We start from the raw sequence: 16,822 nt of genomic DNA on the forward strand, positions 1-16,822 counted from the left end.
AATTTCCAGAACTTTCAACTGCGTTGAACAAAATGGCTATCTAAAAATTTTGATTGGATATGTTTGGGGAAATGGTGGGCTTGAGAGGGAGGCTAGTTTCCCTCCATTCACTTTCGACTTTTAAAAGGGCACTAGCCCTATCAATTTCCTGTCGAATGAACATTTTCTGAGGTTTTTACGACAAAATTTTCTATAAAAAAAACCTCATATGCCCCCAGGGCATAACTTACAACCCTTGCCCGAGGGTTGTGGGGGGGGGTCATCCTCAAAGACCTAATTTCAAGAACTTTAAACTACGTTGAACAAAATGACTTGACTTACTTGACTTAAGGTTCCTGCTGGTGGTCCAGCGTAGAGAGAGATGGGACTTTGCCTCCATTCCGAACGGTCCTGTGCAAGCGTGACTGCTTCTTGGAGATCAGTAACGAACATGGAGAAGTACTGGGTAAGGCTGTCCCTCCATCTGAACTGGGGTCTTCCACGGGGGTGCTTCCAGCCATGTTGAGGGGGATCAAAATTGAAATGTATGCTGGTGGGTGCTTCTTCTGGCATGTGAATTAAGTGGCCAAACCACCGTAGAGTTTTTATGGCGAGCTGACGAGAGTTGGGAGTCTGATCCGTTAATGTCAGCAGTCGAGTGTTTGTGACGAAGTCGTACCACTTGACCCCTTCGATTTGTCTTAGGAAGTTTATTTGGGCCACAGCTATGGCATCACGAACAGAAGCAGCTGCCGGCCAAGTTTCAGCACCGTAGAGAAGGGCTTGCGTTACGATCATATTGTAGATCCGCATTTTTGTTTTTCGGCTAATGTTGGGCTTTGACCACAAAGAACGACATAATCGAGCCATAATAGACGCAGCTTTCGCGATGCGTGACTAGACTCCTATTTCAATTGTGCCGTTATCCGAGACGACAGATCCAAGGTAAGTAAAAGACTTTAGAACTTCGATAGTGTGCCCTAATACGTTGAATGATGGCGAGTTGGCGGAATTTCCTGCCGGGTCGATGATCATTATTTTTTTTTCTGCCAGCTAATATGTAGTCCCACTTTTAGGGCTTCTTCCGACAGTGTATTGAGAGCTGCCTCGAGTTCGACTGCAGAAGTGCATATCAGGGCAATATCACCTGCGAAGTTGCAATCGGCTAGGACTCTATCGCCATATTTAAGTCCGAGTTTGAGCCGATTCGTGGTTTGATCCATGACATAATCAATCAACGCGTTGAAAAGTTCAAGAGCAACAACACAGCCTTGCCTTACGCCAGTATCTATCTCGAATAGTGGGCTTCGGTGACCATTAACCTGGACGGAGCTTTTTGTACCAGTGTAGAGCGCCTTGAACTGGCGGCAATATTTATCAGGGAGCCATGGTTCGCTGGACTGGCAACCATGGGTGTAATAACTAAGGAAAATATATTCTGTCATTTCACTAGTTTTGAATAAGATTTGGATGTTTTTTTGGGATATTTTTTGAAACCAGATTTATAATTTTGACTTTCCAAGTAAGTGAATTTTTTTTTTTCCAGTTAAGAGGAGCCATATACTAGGAACCAGGTGTGTCTATTGGTGCGCACGCGCTGATTGCGTGATTTTTGGCCGCGCAGCGTTGCCATTCTTGTTTGTGAGTTTGGTTTTCGGGCGAAAAAAAAGGTTAAAATCAGTGTGTGTATATGTTTATGTTTCTTCTGAATTAGTGAAGTCTTGTGGACTGCGTGGATTGCTTGGAACCAAGCAGAAGAGGGGAGAGAGCCTGCCGGAAGCGCCATATTGGTACCTGCCGGTTAATTAGCCTTAAATTGCAGGGAACAGGTGAGCAGGTCTCAATGCTTCCCTTGCTCCCGGTGATCTCTTGCTCCTGAGGTTTTCCTGATGTTTCCTTGATGTAGATGGCGGTGAGAGCGCTTTGAAAAAGCTGCCTCCGACTTCTTAGTTTAGCTAGTCCAGTGCTATTTTTATCCGGATTCCTGCTGTGATAGTGAAAGTAACCAAAGACTTGCTGTTCCTGACTTTGGTTAGTGCAATCATCATGCAAATTAAATACGAAAAACCGGCCCTAATGAAGATTCAATCACCGGATTTATCAGTGGCACCATCTACCTTTTGTAACTTGTGGCTATTTGGACTCTTAAAGAAACCACCAGTGCGCACTGGGATAGCTCGCTACTTAGAGCCACCAGAATGCTCTCGCTTATCGGACTGCTTGAATAAGCGAACCCACCGTGGAAAACGAGGAGGAAAAAGGAAACACCAAATGAGAATCCCGGTGCTTATCTCCCGCAGGAGAAAGACAAAGGAACGGCCGACGAGGACGAGTAACCTAGTCGTAATCCGTTGCGCTCCTCCTCACGATACTCCACCCCTTCTTGTTCCCTGGTTTATAGAGAATGTTAACTGCGGTGCTTCGGAGCCTACTCCTCCAAATTTGCTTCCAGAGCAATTCACAGCAAAATACAAACTTACGAATATACTAATATGTAACGCTCGATCTTTGAACAATAAAATGAACGAGCTGGAAGTGTTAATTAAGCAGAATAACGTACCCATTGCAATTATCAGCGAGTGTTGGGACATTACTGAAGAAACTGCACGGATTAAAGGTTACAGAAGCTACCTCAACACTCGACGTGACCGAGGCATTGACCGTCGTGGAGGTGGCGTAGGACTTTATATACGTGACGACCTACCATCAAAACTGTTAAGTAGCCCCAATGATTCGAGCCATGAGATTGTGTGGGTGGAGTGCAGATCGGTGCATCTGTCACGAAGATTCTCCTGCTTAATAGTTGCGTCATTGTACTATCCAGAAAGCGCTGGGAACAGAAAATAACTTAGTGAGCATATACAATTGTTTGTCAACAGAATACGCCACAAGTACACTTCCCCTGCCTTTGTGATTGCTGGCGATTTCAACCAGACCAATCGTCAGTGGGTCTCAAACATTTTGGATCTGCAACAAGTAGTGAACATTCCGACTCACCAAAGTGGCAGTACTCTTGAAATGATTTTTACGAACTTGGCAGATCTTTATAACGCTCCCCGATCTCTAGGTCCCCTTCAGAATTCTGATCATTTTATAATTTTCTGGGAAGCACAAGCAAGTATCCCACGACCGAAACGAACAAAAACCACAAGTCGGCCCATCACAATGTCTTCAATAGCTCAATTCGGTCGCTGGATTGGTACTTACGATTTTGAGGACATTTGTGCAGAGGCCGATAGTAATGTCAAAGTCAGCAAACTGAACAGCCTTCTGTTGGAAAAATTCCACGATTTTTTTCCAATAAAAGTTATTAAAGTTTGTGACACTGACACCCAATGGATCACCCGCGAACTCAAGCAGATGATAAAAACTCGCTGTAGTATCAACACAGATGGAGATCAAGAGGCTGCAGCCAGTTTGCGTAACAGAATTGTGAAGTTAAACAGACTAGCCCAAAGACATTATGTAAAAGAGAAAATAACGCCATTACTGCACACTGACCTTCACAAATGGCACTCCTCGGTCAAAACCCTTGTAGGGAAATTAACAACAAAGGACCTGAGACAAATCAAAGATGACGGCACACTGATATTAGATACTGAAGTGAACAATTTTTTCTCCGACACATGCACCACAGACCCATCAATCATAAACTCAGAAATTGAGAGTATCATTGCCGACACCGGGACTGATGAGATCTGTGAAGTATCCGAATATGCCGTCTTTAAGGAACTTCAGAAACTGAAAGTAAACTGTGCGTCTTACCCTGGTGAACTCCCTGTAAAGTTGTTACGCGAGTTTTCCATCTTTCTTGCAACGCCACTCAGCTCTATTATTAACCAGTGTTTTCGCGAACAAGTGTTCCCCAGTGTTTGGAAGAGAGCTTATGTGCGCGTCATTCCAAAAGTGAAAAACCCAAAATCTTGCGACCAACTCTGCCCAATTTCGATAGTTCCGAACCTCTCTAAGGCAGCGGAATCATTTATATATCGTGAACTTATGTCACAAGTCCAGGGCTCTCTTGATCCATACCAATACGAGTGCTTGAAAGGTAGTAGTACAACTGTTTATCTTGTGCGTCTGTATCACCTTATTGTTGAATGGCTTGACCAAGGAGGCACACTTGTAGATCTCCTCCTAGCCGACTATAGAAAAGCCTTCGACTTGATACGCCATTATACTGCAGTGAACAATCTGAAGGTTATGGGAGCTTGCAGAAATATTCTCTTATTAATAATAGATTTCTTACGCGACCGACTACAGAGTGTATATGGTCTCTACCCGGGTGATACTGATTCGGAATGGTCTGAGCTTACGTGTGGTGCCCCACAAGGCACTAAACTCGCTGCATTGTTGTTCTTGGCAGTGATCAACTTCGTCCTTGCCGATTTTGACGAAAGGTTCAAATTCATAGATGACCTTGCCACCCTCTTAAAATACCTCATTGTGAAGCCTCAAACCGTTCCCCAGTTCAGTGAATCATTTATCGACAACTTTAGAGACCAGTGTTCTGAAAACAGCCTCCGAATCAACGAAACGAAAACCAAAATTCTTCGATTTAACCCTCTCAAAAGGGATTTTCAGTGCCCCCTCCACCATACCAAAGCGTATCGTCGGCAGTTATTCTCGGTGTTACGTTCAGCGTTGACTGTTCGTTTAGCCTCCACGTCCAAGAGGTAGTGAAAAAGGCGAACTGTGCCGTGCGTACCCTTTTACTGATGCGAAGATTTGGTTTTTCAGTGCCGCAATTGAAAACAGCCTACCTGACATATATTCGCCCGATATTAGAGTATGCGTGCCCTGTATGGGGTCCACAGGTTCAGAACACTGCCTATATGAGCGAAGTACTCGAATCAGTCCAGAAAAGAGCGGTGAAGGCCATACTGTCTGATCAGTACACCGATTACGAATCAGCACTGTCTCAACTAAATTTGCCGTCACTTCACGACCGCCGTTTTCAACTTATCTGTAAATTTGGTCAGTTTCTTCTGACAAGTGATAAACACAGAAATATATTACCCTCAATGCTCACAAAAAAAGTAACTACAAGATCAAAAGCAACAAAGCTAGCCCAGCCCAAGTGTCGCACTAATCGCTTCAGTAATTCGTTTGTACCTTTTTATGTTTCTGTCTACAATGAGTGACAGGTGTATTAATTTTTGTGTGTCTTTGTTCACTTTGTAAATAATAGCGCGATTTAGTCGGGATTTAAACCCTGACTACGAAAGCTTTTATGTTAATAAATGATTCTGATTCTGATTTAGTATCAGCCAAAGGGACTCACGGTCGATCGAGTCGAAAGCTGCTTTAATGTCAACAAATTCAATATATGCCGTACGCTGGAACTCGCGGGCTTTCTCGATGACCTGTCGAATAGTTTATATCTGCTCGGTCGTGGATCTGTTGGGAATGAAACCTGGTTGCTGAATCCGGCGGCACTTACACATGAACTGGATACTCTTATCAAACAACGTCTTATTGAATAGTTTGCCAGGCACTGACAGGAGGGTGATTCCTCTGTAATTCAAGCAATCGCTACGGCTACCTTTCCGCTTCCATAGAGGAAGGATTATCCCTTCCTTCCATTCTTTAGGTATCAATTCAGTTGGCCAGACGAGGGAGAACAGCATATGCAGTCAAAGTAGCATTGCCAGTCCTCCGAACTTTAGCAGCTCGTCGGTGATCCCGTAGGTTCCTGGTGCCTTGTTGTTCTTTATTCTCCGCAGGGCATTTTGTATCTCTTCTACCGAGGGAGGATCAGGCTCTGGTAGATTTTTATATGTTGTTTGCTGAGTGGATGTAGTTAGGTTGGGGTCAAAGACGATTCTTTCAACATTTAATAGCCTTGCGAAATGCTCCCTCCATCGATCAAGTTGTGCGTTTTCATCTTCGAGCATGTCGCCAGAGACGGTTTTAACTGCGCCTATCTTTGGTGGTTTCCCATCGCTAAGATCTTTGACAAGCTTGTAAAGAGACATGACGTCAGCTTTTCGTGCCGATCTTCCAGTTCTTCAGCTTTTATACCAACAAATTGTTGTTTTATCACGGTGAATAATATTGTTTCTAATCCCATTTAGCCGTCTGTATGAGGGCATATCTCCGGCCCACCGCGTTTTCCGGCGCTTCAATGACATGCAGTGCTTCTTGCGATAGCCAGGGCATATTTGAATACATCATACGACCAACGGTATTAGTGGTAACCTCTAGTACACCCTTTTGATAAGTCCGCCAGGCCGTGTCCGGATCAACAAGTGTATCCAGGCATTCAAACCTGTTCTGAATTTCAACTGAGTACTTTTGGTAGAATGCCTCAATTTTTAGTTTCTGGGTGTCTAATTCTGGTTGGCGCCATTTCGAAGGCTGGGCTTTAAGACGCAGGCGGAAGTTCGTGGCAGCTAATCGATGGTCTGTATTCCCTATCTCAGCGCCACGATACGTTCTACAATTCATAAGCGATGAGCACCATCTTCGGTTGACTATGAAATAGTCAAATCATCTTCCGCGTTCGACCATTGTTGCTATACCATGTTAGCTTATAGATGTTTTTCCTCTGAAACAGGGGGGTGGCAATGACCAATTCGTGCATAGCGCACAGCTGAAGGAGTCGGGTCCCATTTTCATTCAACGAGTCAGGGGTAACCGGTCCAGCTACAGATTTAAAAGTTCCGCTGGGGTTTGATACAGTTGCATTGAAATCTCCCATCACGGCCCAAACATCGTGAGGGGAAATCCGGGATAGAGCAGATGTCAGAGCTGAGAAGAAATTTTCTTTTTCGACCTCTGGGGAGACATTCGTTGGTGCGTAGCACACAATAACCGACATCTTCCCATGCTAGTGGTTGAAGCGAGCAGTGAGTAGTCTATCCGATATTGGGTTACGAGGCATTTCTTTGCCTTCTTGTTTAGGAGCAGGCCTACACCGCTGCTTCTACTGGAGGTTTGCCCTGACTAAATCATCCTGTGACCTGTACCGGTGATTTCTTCATCACGTGATCCCGTCAAATGTGTTTCTGTCATTCCAAGTATGTCAATCCCACATCTTAACATCTCCAGCCCTAGAAGGTCTTTGGATCCCGGCTTTTTCATGGTTAAAACGTTCCATGTGGCTATTCTCAACCCACCTTGGTCAGCAAGGTTCAAAGGATGTCCAGGGGCGTGCCGAGGTCGTAATAAATTAAGACAAAAAGGTCCGGGGCTTGAGTTTCATTTCTTTTCTTTGCAATTATTTTCAGGAGGAGGGTCGCAAGACCAACCGTCCCTAGGCCTGGGTTCTGATTAAAAACCCCTGGGTTGGGCTCCACCCGCACCCATGAGGTTGGGGCGGCCCTATTCGGAGCGATTAGTTATGGGTTTAAGCCCCATATCCAGTGGCACGTGGTCTGCAAACCAAATTTGCATCCCTCCGGACGAGCTCCATTTACCACAAAATGGTTATCTCAAAATTTTGATTGAATGTGTTTGGGGAAATGGTGGGCGTGAGAGGGAGGTTAGTTGCCCTTCAATTACTTTTGACTCTTATAAAGGGCTCTAGCCCTTTCAATTTCCAGTCGAATGAGGCCTTTTTTAAGTTTCTACAACAACACTTTATATAAAAAAATTATATCCCCCCAGGGCATAACTTATAACCCTTGCGTGAGGGCTGTGGGGGGGGGGGGGGATTGTCATCCTGAAAGACTTGATTTTTCAGAACTTTCAATAACGTTGAAAAAAATGGCTATATTAAAATTTTGATTGGATATGTTTGTGGAAATGGTGGGCGTGAGAGGGGGGTTAGTTGCCCTCCAATCACTTTCGACTATTAAAAAGGGCACTAGCCTTTTTAATTTCCAATTGAATGAGCCATCTTTGAAGTCTCTACGACAACGCTATCTATAAAAACCTGATATACTCCCAGGGCATAACTTACAACCCTTGCCCTGAGGGATATGGGGGTTTTATTATCCGTAAAGACATAATTTCCAGAACTTTCTGCTATGTTGAACAAAATGACTCAAAATTTTGATTGGATGTGTTTGGGGAAATGATGGGCGTGAGAGGGGGGATAGTTGCCCTCCAATCACTTTCAATTATTAGTGATTATGTGAGTTTTAACTACCAGAGATGTGTTCAGTACGTGTTGAATCATTTTCTACAGTTGTATATGACCTTTAGAATATGATTCATTACAAGCTCCAAGCTGAGCTGATCCCAGAAGAGCTGAGAGGTAGGAGCTCCCTAGTTTCATTTAAGAAATGAGTAAAAAATCAATTACTAGAATTACAAAAGAATTGTTAAATGAAGATGTGGTGAATATATAGTTCAAGAATAATTTAAATGCGATAGAATTGAGTTATAAATTCCAAGATTTATAAGAAATTTCGAATTAGAACAGATTGTTTTTTTTTTTTTTTTTTTTTTTTTTTTTTTTTTTTTTTCTTCTTGTGGTGGTTTTCCCTGGGGCTACAAGCAGGAAAGTATTTGGTTAATAATATCAAAAAGGAGAGGTAAGGTTGTGTCTGAGGATAGAAATAGTGACCACATGCGTGTTATGTTTGAAATGTAATTATTGTGGCTCTCGGCATGGACTGAGTATTTTGATTATTTGAAGTTTGTTTTTATTTTTTAACAAACCCATTGAACTTGAACTTGTTACGAAATTTAAATATCAGTATTTTTGGCCTTAGACCGCCTGTAAATCGGTTGCTGTAATTCAAAAGCTATTTTCTTGCTCAGTGTCTTCTGTCGATTCTTTAATCCGCTGTTATATTTCGCAGAAATAGTTAAAAGAAGTCATATGATGTCCAAATTTGTTTTGTTATATTATGAATGCCTAAAAAGGATATTTTCTGCCAAAAAATGGTACCACTTGAAAAATGCCCTTTTCGCCACTCATATCCTCTGCTGGTATCCATTACATACCAGTGCTAGTGCAGTTTGCCACACAAACATTTAGTCGCCTTGCTTTTCTTCTTTTCCTTATATGTTCATGTGTGAAATCTCATTTCTGTTTCAGGTTGTGACCCAAGCTCGAAGTCGTTTTGCTCCTAATGTGCAGCTCATTAAGCGAGCTATCGAAGGCCTAATCGAGAAAGAATATATACAGAGATCGCCGAACAATCCGGACGAGTATAATTACATAGCCTAGATTGTATGCTTTTAGTGTATAGCCTATACTGAATTATTGTTTCACCAATATTGTTCTCTCTGCTCCAAGTTGTTTTCGTCTCTGTAAAAAATGTGATGTTTAGTCTGAACGAAGTCAGAATTTTCTTCAAAATTTAAACATGTTTATTAAGATATATCCAGTTTAGTAATTGAAAATCTCCTGATTTATATATTTACAGTTTTTTGTGTTGCATTTTAGATTTTCTTCTGCTATACCTTGAAGTAAAAACTGTTGGATAAACTTTGGTGTTAGAATTTTTAAAATCTCAAGAGTTGACCTTCCTCTTGTTTCGTGTAGACATAGTTATACAGACTGAGATAAAATAGAGTATATTTATTTAGAAAAAAAATATCATATGCCAAAAAAGCCATGTCGAAAATAAAAATCACCAACGCCATCTAAAATATAAAAGTTTTCAACGCTATCTAGCTTTTCAGGATAATGTTAAATCCAAAACTCCTGCATACTTTGTCTTTTAGGTACTTTAAAATGCAGGGAGAGGGGGTAAAGAAAGTAGAACTTTATTTAAAGTAGTAATAGGTAAAGTAAAAAGTAAAGCGTTAAAAGATAAAGTAAAGTAAGAATTGAAGTAGTAAAGAAGTAAATTAAAGTAAAGTAGTAAAAAGTAAAGTATGAAGTAGAGTAGTAAAAGGTTAAGTAAAGTAAGAAGTAGTATTATAAAGGTAGCATTCTACCGGCTTAAAGTCAACTAGCCTACTTAACCTGCTAAGATTTTCCCACGTTATCCTAAGTCTACTTTGTGAAGATTGAGTTTTGACTTAAAATCGTTACTGAAAAAAAAAAAAAAATCTCGTTAATTTTCACTTATAGAGACTGATACTTTTGCGTTACATGGTAAATCGTCGTTGATCTAACTCCTATAAGTTTCCCATTATCTTGTCTAAGTACAAACCACTAGACTATAAAGACAATAATCAACGTTACAGTATCTACACCACTGTCCTAAAATAAACGACACAAACTCAAAAAGAAAGAACGCTTGTCAAAATACTAATAATATACAAGAATTAGTAAGGGAAATACCAAAAGTTATTTTAAGTTGGGCAAAGAATATAGGAATATGGTGGCTAAAACATAGTTGAAACGGGGTGAAGTAAGTTTAAGGTAGGTTTAAAAAAGGTGTGAGGAAATGAATTATTTGGAAACTCGGTACAAAAGGGAACCAAAATTTTGCGTTATTTGCGGTTCGCTTGTTGACTAGGGTATAAATAGGAAGTCCTTGGAAATTATTCGAGTTCTAAGATATTTTAGGAAGGTCAAAGGAGGTCTTGGATATGTTAAAATATTGGCAAAAAAGACAGTCCTCTCTTTTAAATCAATAGTCTAGAATTTTGTTGGAGGAAAGAGAAATTGAGTCTTAAGTGGATGCTTCGGGATCTTCTTTCTACGACAGGTGGAATTCAAAATGCAAATTTTTTAAACCTGCATCACCTGTTTCTTTTTTTTCACCTTGAATATGTACTTTTGAATTTCGCTTTCGGGGGATAAAAAGCCTCAAGGGTATTCCCAAAATGAATATTTATCTTTTCCAAGGTTTATATATAAATTAATGTATTCGACATTTTCCATTTTGTAAATTCTTCAAATTTTGGTAAGGGAATTGAATTCATCAAAAAGTTTAGAGCACCTTCTTGGACTTTTCGTTCTCTGCATCAGCATCCCTCTCATGTGAACACGAGCAGGTCAGTTCTAAAAGCTTCAAGTAATTTAATGAACTCAACAAAATCTATTATATTTCATTGTGTTGTTACTCCATCTTCAGAGTGAATTTAGTTTAGGTGAATTTTTGACTATGTCATACCGAATTAATAAATTTGTAAAATTATTCAATAAAAATTGGAGATTTTTTTAGAATTCTAGTAGAAAACAATTGCAGTTTTTAGCCCCAGAAACATGTATGGATTAATTAACACATTTTTGTAATGCATGTAGCTTCTACTTATTTATATAAAAAAAAGCTTATGTAAATTATAAATTGTAATTTTTTTATAAATTAAGGAATGCGGCAGGTTTACTTTCTCGTCTGCCTCAGGAAGTCCACTGGAAAAAATCCTATTTTTGAAATAGGATTTCCAAAATATAGAAATACCTATTTTTAGGAATATCGTGTTTACAAACACGGTTGTTTTGTTTTGTAGGTTCTGTTATTTGTGTATTATCATTACTCTAATTGCACCTACATCTACGGATCTGCTTTTGCTTCCATTAGGGTACATCTTCATTTATATGCACTTACTTGAAATGCTTAGTTGATTAAGTCTAGTTGTCAAAGCTTAGTTGATTTACGAGATAGTTCTCCTTCCTAAGATCCCCTCGCGTGAAAAGTTTGTGATACACTAAACGATTTTTTTCTGTACTAAGATTCCTATGTCACTTGTAAAGTTTGCCTGGAGCACCTCCCACCCCTTTCTCCTTCAAAAAGGGTGCTCATCTACGCTGAGATTCTAGCATACAATACAATCTGAATATAGTTTTGACTGTATTTAGAAAGATTAGGCCTGCGGCCGCTGAATATCATCTTCAGATGGATAGGAGTTTAATCCCAGGAGAAGGGTTGAATGTAGGGGAATAATTGGAAGAAACCTCTCTTAAACATTATAGAAAAAAAATATTCTTCTTTGCTGACATTTATTTAGGAATTTCGTAATTGTATGTAAAGTTAAATATGTTCTTCTGACAAAAAAAAACTATGAAAAGTTCTCTACACTAGTTTTTTTCCTTCTTTTTTGGATGTTATCCGCCGCAATACTTATGAATGTCTTTATTTTGTATTAAAGCTCTATAGAATGCTCACAGGATATGCTCACAGGATATGCAGTGCTATTCCATTAGAATGCTATTCCTATTAGAGTGCTATTCCTATTCCATATAGAATGCTCACAGGATATGCAGTGCCATTCCATTAACTACAAAAAAAAATGAAGCGTTGTATATATTCTATAATTGACACATCTTTAAGGACTCTTGGAGAACTGAAAAAGGTAGACAGATAAAATAATTTTGGTGGGAAATTTAGTTTAAATTTCTTTTAAAATTTGTCTCGAAGCATGTGTTTTCTGAATTGTCTCTAGGTTTGGTTAAAAGGATAGAGCTATCGTTTTTGCTTAAATTTATATTTCCATATTTTATTCTGTAAAATGGTCAATGCAGCCTGCTTCAATGACTTTGGGAAACTAAAATTTTAAACTCAAGTTTTATCGACAAATAACGAGACACGGAATTCTTGTGAATTTTATTTAATTCGATTCAACCCTCATCTACTGTTCCATTGGAAAAAAATTTGGAAATAATATTTTGTAAAATCAACCTTTTCTATGAAATGAACAATTTACATTGGCTATCAGTGACGAAAATCAGTTCCAATAAAATATATTGAACGCGGGGCAAGTTGATACACCAAAATTGTGAAGTAGCATCACTGGCTTCAATGCGCTATATTTTTTCAAAATACAAGTGACAGCTTTTCTTTTATATATTTATATTCCAATCAGTCCCAAGAAGTGTTTAAGCCAGTCTCCAGTCCTAGGATGTCTCCAATCTTTTCTTAAAATCAATTTTTAGAGCTCCCTCAGATAGAAATATTGTGACTTTTTTCCATTAAGCTCTGCACCATTTTAGCTTTTTGCACTTGCTCATATGTTTTTTTTTTTTTTTTTTTTTTTTTTTTTTTTTTTTTTTTTTAATACTTACTTAATCCAATTTTATCACGTTACCTTGCCTATGGCGTTATTAGTTTCTTAACACCTATTAGAAACTATGTTAAAAGAAATGTCACATTTCCTTTACTTTTGGGACTGATCTAGGTCTATTCAGATAATAGAGAACCGCGAGGTAAAATTTATACTGCTTGTGGATAAGTTATTCTTTAACAGTTGGAGCGTAATCAGAATTTCTAAGAAAAAACAGGTGGTAATATTTTAGTTTTGCCCATAATTTATGAGTTTTAGATGGCATTGATGTAGGGCAAACTGCCCTGGAATGTAATGAAAGTGAAATTTCTTTCGAAAAGGTTTTTAGTTTTAAATTTTTTTTACGAAGATATTTAGCTGAAATTATTTATCCTTTTCTTACTAGAGAAAAAGTTAGTAAAAACAGCTTTGGATATTTGATTAGTTTTTTGAACCTTAGATGCCTAAAAAAGAAAAACCGATGGGATGCACTTTATTTGGTCTGTTTACTTCAATTGTACCACCACCAACGAACTGTCAATGAGATATATATACATAAAATATCATTTGATAAATTGTCCCTTGCAACCTCTGGCTGCAAAATCATTGGAAACCTTTCTCGGAGGTTTAATGAAAGGTTTAACAAAATTGTACTTGTATAAAAGTTCAGTGAAGTTGAGGGCTCGATTAGAACTCACTTTCTTCTTCTTTTTGTTTCAAACACACAAAGTGGGGTTTTTTCCAAACGCTTTAATTTGACATAATTTATACTTTTGTTTTAATATAGCTTTATCTTTCTTTTAAAGCAATTTGGAAACGGGAGGTTTATGTAAAGGAAATATTTGGAAGTTCCAATTCTAAGCTGGCTTCTCAAAATTTCGAAAACAGAAAGACGGTATTGAATTTACTTAGACGTATTTAGTTTTGTATTTCGTTTAGCTGCGAATGTGTTCATATAAATTCGCTATGTCTGGAGTGTTTATAAAATGATTGTGAAATTTACCAAGAGAAATGTTTTGTTCCTTTTCAAATAAATGGTGAATTTTAGTTTTTGTCTTAATGACGAAGATAGACTGAAAATCGTATTAAAAGCTTTAATTAGAAATTTTGTTCTGCCTGGCTTAGCGAAATGTTGATAAAATTCCAGTTTTTTTGCTTTCTAATAACTGTTTTTGTGAAGGTGTTTTTGACCTCATCTTCTATGGTACTTGTAAGATTCGAAAGATTCTATGAAATATGTTTTAACTAAGCCTGAGAACTGTTTTACAAGGCCTTTTGTCGAGGAGGAGCAGAGTATCGAGGCATACTTGAAAAAAAGAGTTCAAAATAAAGACTGGTTAAAAGCCTTTCTTCACGTAATCTTAGGTAGCTCGAAATATCTTTTCTGACCCTAATTTTCAGTGTAAATCTATTCCTGAAAGTTTCATTCATGTAGCACAAAATATATTCGATGCTTAACTGAAGTTTGATCTATATGCTAATAACGGGGCAGTTAGCATTCAAGTAATGCCATCTGCGACATAGCGTTTACTTGGTAAAGAGCGATATGGCTCTTATTTCTGTCTGACAATAAGTTGTCTAAACCTCAGGAACGACTCATTCAATCGTAATTATAATTTTTGATGTATGTTTTAAGAGGCGAAACCAATGAGAGAACAACCTTCAACACCCCAGGAGCCAAGGCGAGATCGAGATCGAGGCGAGAAAATTTCAAGGTCGTGATTTAATTAAACGATCGAGAGGTCCAAAAAGATTTATCTGGCGGTGAAACGATAAGTGCAGCCCCAGGGGTAAAGGTCCTAATTAGAGCAAATAACCCATATAAACATGGGCTCAATACATACATTTGAATAGAAAGATAGACATGATTCATGCATGAATTTCAATCACATTATTGAAGGCCCAAAGTAGGGCTTTAGAACTCCAACCAACCTACCTACTTTCCATGTAATTACTTTCCTACTCTATCTACTATCTACTTTCAACCTACCTACCTTCGTCCTCTCCAACCAACCTACCTACTTTCCTACTCTACCTACTTTCTACTTTCAACCTGCCTACCTACGTCCTCTCCGACCAACCTACTTTCCCTTCCCCTTTTTCGTTGTACGGAAGGGTAGACATGCTAGAGCTTGTTGAAATCAGAGCTATACAAGGATATTCAATTAATAGAACTTACCCTGGGTCCTGTTCAATTTTTTTTTTTCTTTTATTTCGTGTCAGAAATAGCGTTTAAGAGCTTTTGATAATTCAGGACAAAATCAAAATACATCAAGCATTAATTTCTGGGACCGTATCCCACCCTCACCACACTTGCCGCTTATAGATGTATTTTGCCTATTTTGACGCATGTCATGGTCCTTAATGATTACATCTTTATAAAGAGAATACTGTCCTAGATCAAAATATGTCAAGTACATATTTCACAAGCGGTGGAGGGATTCCATCAAAAAAAGTTTACAAGGATATCTGACCTTGCTGATTAAGGATGGGAGACTGTTTTGGTCAAAATGACATCAGATTCAGCACATATTTCATAATTTTTTTTTATTATTTCCGTGATGTTTTATATTTATTTGTTATATAAATCTGAAGCCAACATAAAAATATGAAATCAGAACATGCTAGGTGCAAACAGAGTAATTTTGTTGCGGGTTGTAGGGGCTGCAGCACCATACTTAAACGTGGAAATATACCTAAAACACTGAACATATTACTCCTTGTTGGAAATCATAATCATGAAAGGAGTTTTCTAACTCACTGTTTATCTTTGAACACGTCTTAAGATTGCAACATGACTGTCTTGAATTAAAACACACTAATTACAACCATTTAGTCAAACACTAACTCAATAGTAAAAATAGTTAAACTCTATTTGTGAGAACAAAGAGTCCGTGATAATCTTTAATAACCAACTTATTTGATAATAAGTTAGTATTTGAAGGTTTTCGAGGTTGTTGATTGTAACCTAACCATAGTTCCTCCAGAGGAACATAGTGCGGCAGTGAGTAGCCTCTAATCTTCCGTCAAGTGGGCTGCTACATAGATATCCTCCCACTCGGGAATGAGACTTGTCTGAAGGGCTCTTCTGTCACGTTCATACGTTCTACGGAGCGTGTTCTTTGGTCATCTTCGATAACAAGTGCTACTGGTTGCCAGTGAAGAAGAATTTTCGAAAGTCTGTGATCGGACATGCGGAGCATATGTCTCTGTTATTATCTCACAACGGGGATGGTGTCTGGTTTGCTTGTGTGGTTACGAATCTCGTCCTTTCCTATGTGTTTTTTTTTTAGCTTATCCTTGGGATCCGGCGAATACAATTATACTTGAAACCGGCAGTGAGTTTCTTCTGTTGTGCAAACAGACAAAACATTACTCTAGAACAGCCTGAGTTTCAGCTTCTGAGAGCCTACTGTGGATTTTGCAGACTGGAAGAAGTCTCTGAAATGCTGCGTTGTCTAAGGCTATTCTAGTTCGTTGTTCTTTTTCAGGGTTACCACTGGAAGATAATGTACTTCCTAAATACTTGAAGTATATCACCTGTTCGATGTCTTCGCCTCCTAGTTGGATTCCAAGGGGTGAACTGCTAGCTGGCATAGCTTTATTCTTTGGAGCGTTGATGTGTAATCCGAACTGTTCAGCTTTCTTCGTAAGTTTTTTCAGGGATTCTTGAAGGTTCTGCTTGTAGGCCTCTGTGGAACCCAACATTGTCAGCAAAGTCGAGGGTTGGAAAAGCTTTCCTTTAATTGGTATTCCATCTACCTGTCTAAAGATGCAGTCTACAAGCGGGAATAGAAGAGGTGGCATACACTGCCTTGCTTGACACCAGTCATGACCTTGAAGTAGCACGTTTTGCAATCGGAGGTTTTAACACAGCTTTCTGTCTCTTCGCTCATTGCAACTATTAGACAAACTAGTTTCTCAGGATTGGTGTAGAACCGTAAGACTCTCCAAGGGTTTGACAAACGCGTTCTAGAAGTTCATGAAGAGTATGTACAAGCGTTGCCTC

The 16,822-nt window shown here is 39.0% G+C and overlaps 2 protein-coding genes across 2 annotated transcripts in view; one reads left to right on the forward strand and one right to left on the reverse strand.

The window, feature by feature from the left end:
- LOC148945330 (cullin-2-like) overlaps positions 1 to 11,309 on the forward strand; it is a 90,912-nt gene extending 79,603 nt beyond the window's left edge. Inside the window, exon 12 of the mRNA XM_089099008.1 lies at positions 8,972 to 11,309. Within this exon, the coding sequence (XP_088955134.1) occupies positions 8,972 to 9,103 (132 nt within the window). The 3' untranslated portion in view covers positions 9,104 to 11,309. The remainder of the gene's footprint in view (positions 1 to 8,971) is intronic.
- Positions 11,310 to 16,185: 4,876 nt separating this feature from the next.
- On the reverse strand, positions 16,186 to 16,620 carry LOC148945331 (uncharacterized). Its single transcript, XM_089099009.1, has one exon. The coding sequence runs from the start codon at positions 16,618 to 16,620 to the stop codon at positions 16,186 to 16,188; it is 435 nt and encodes a 144-aa protein (XP_088955135.1).
- Positions 16,621 to 16,822: the final 202 nt, after the last annotated feature.

Source organism: Artemia sp. Qi Xiang Cuo, chromosome 13 (assembly GCF_049724085.1).
Source record: "Artemia sp. Qi Xiang Cuo chromosome 13, ASM4972408v1, whole genome shotgun sequence".
NCBI classification, from domain to species: domain Eukaryota; kingdom Metazoa; phylum Arthropoda; class Branchiopoda; order Anostraca; family Artemiidae; genus Artemia; species Artemia sp. Qi Xiang Cuo.

Coding starts and splice junctions, on each gene's coding strand:
- LOC148945331 (XM_089099009.1), bottom strand. CDS start 16,620: ATGCCACCTCTTCTATTCCCGCTTGTAGACTGCATCTTTAGACAGGTA.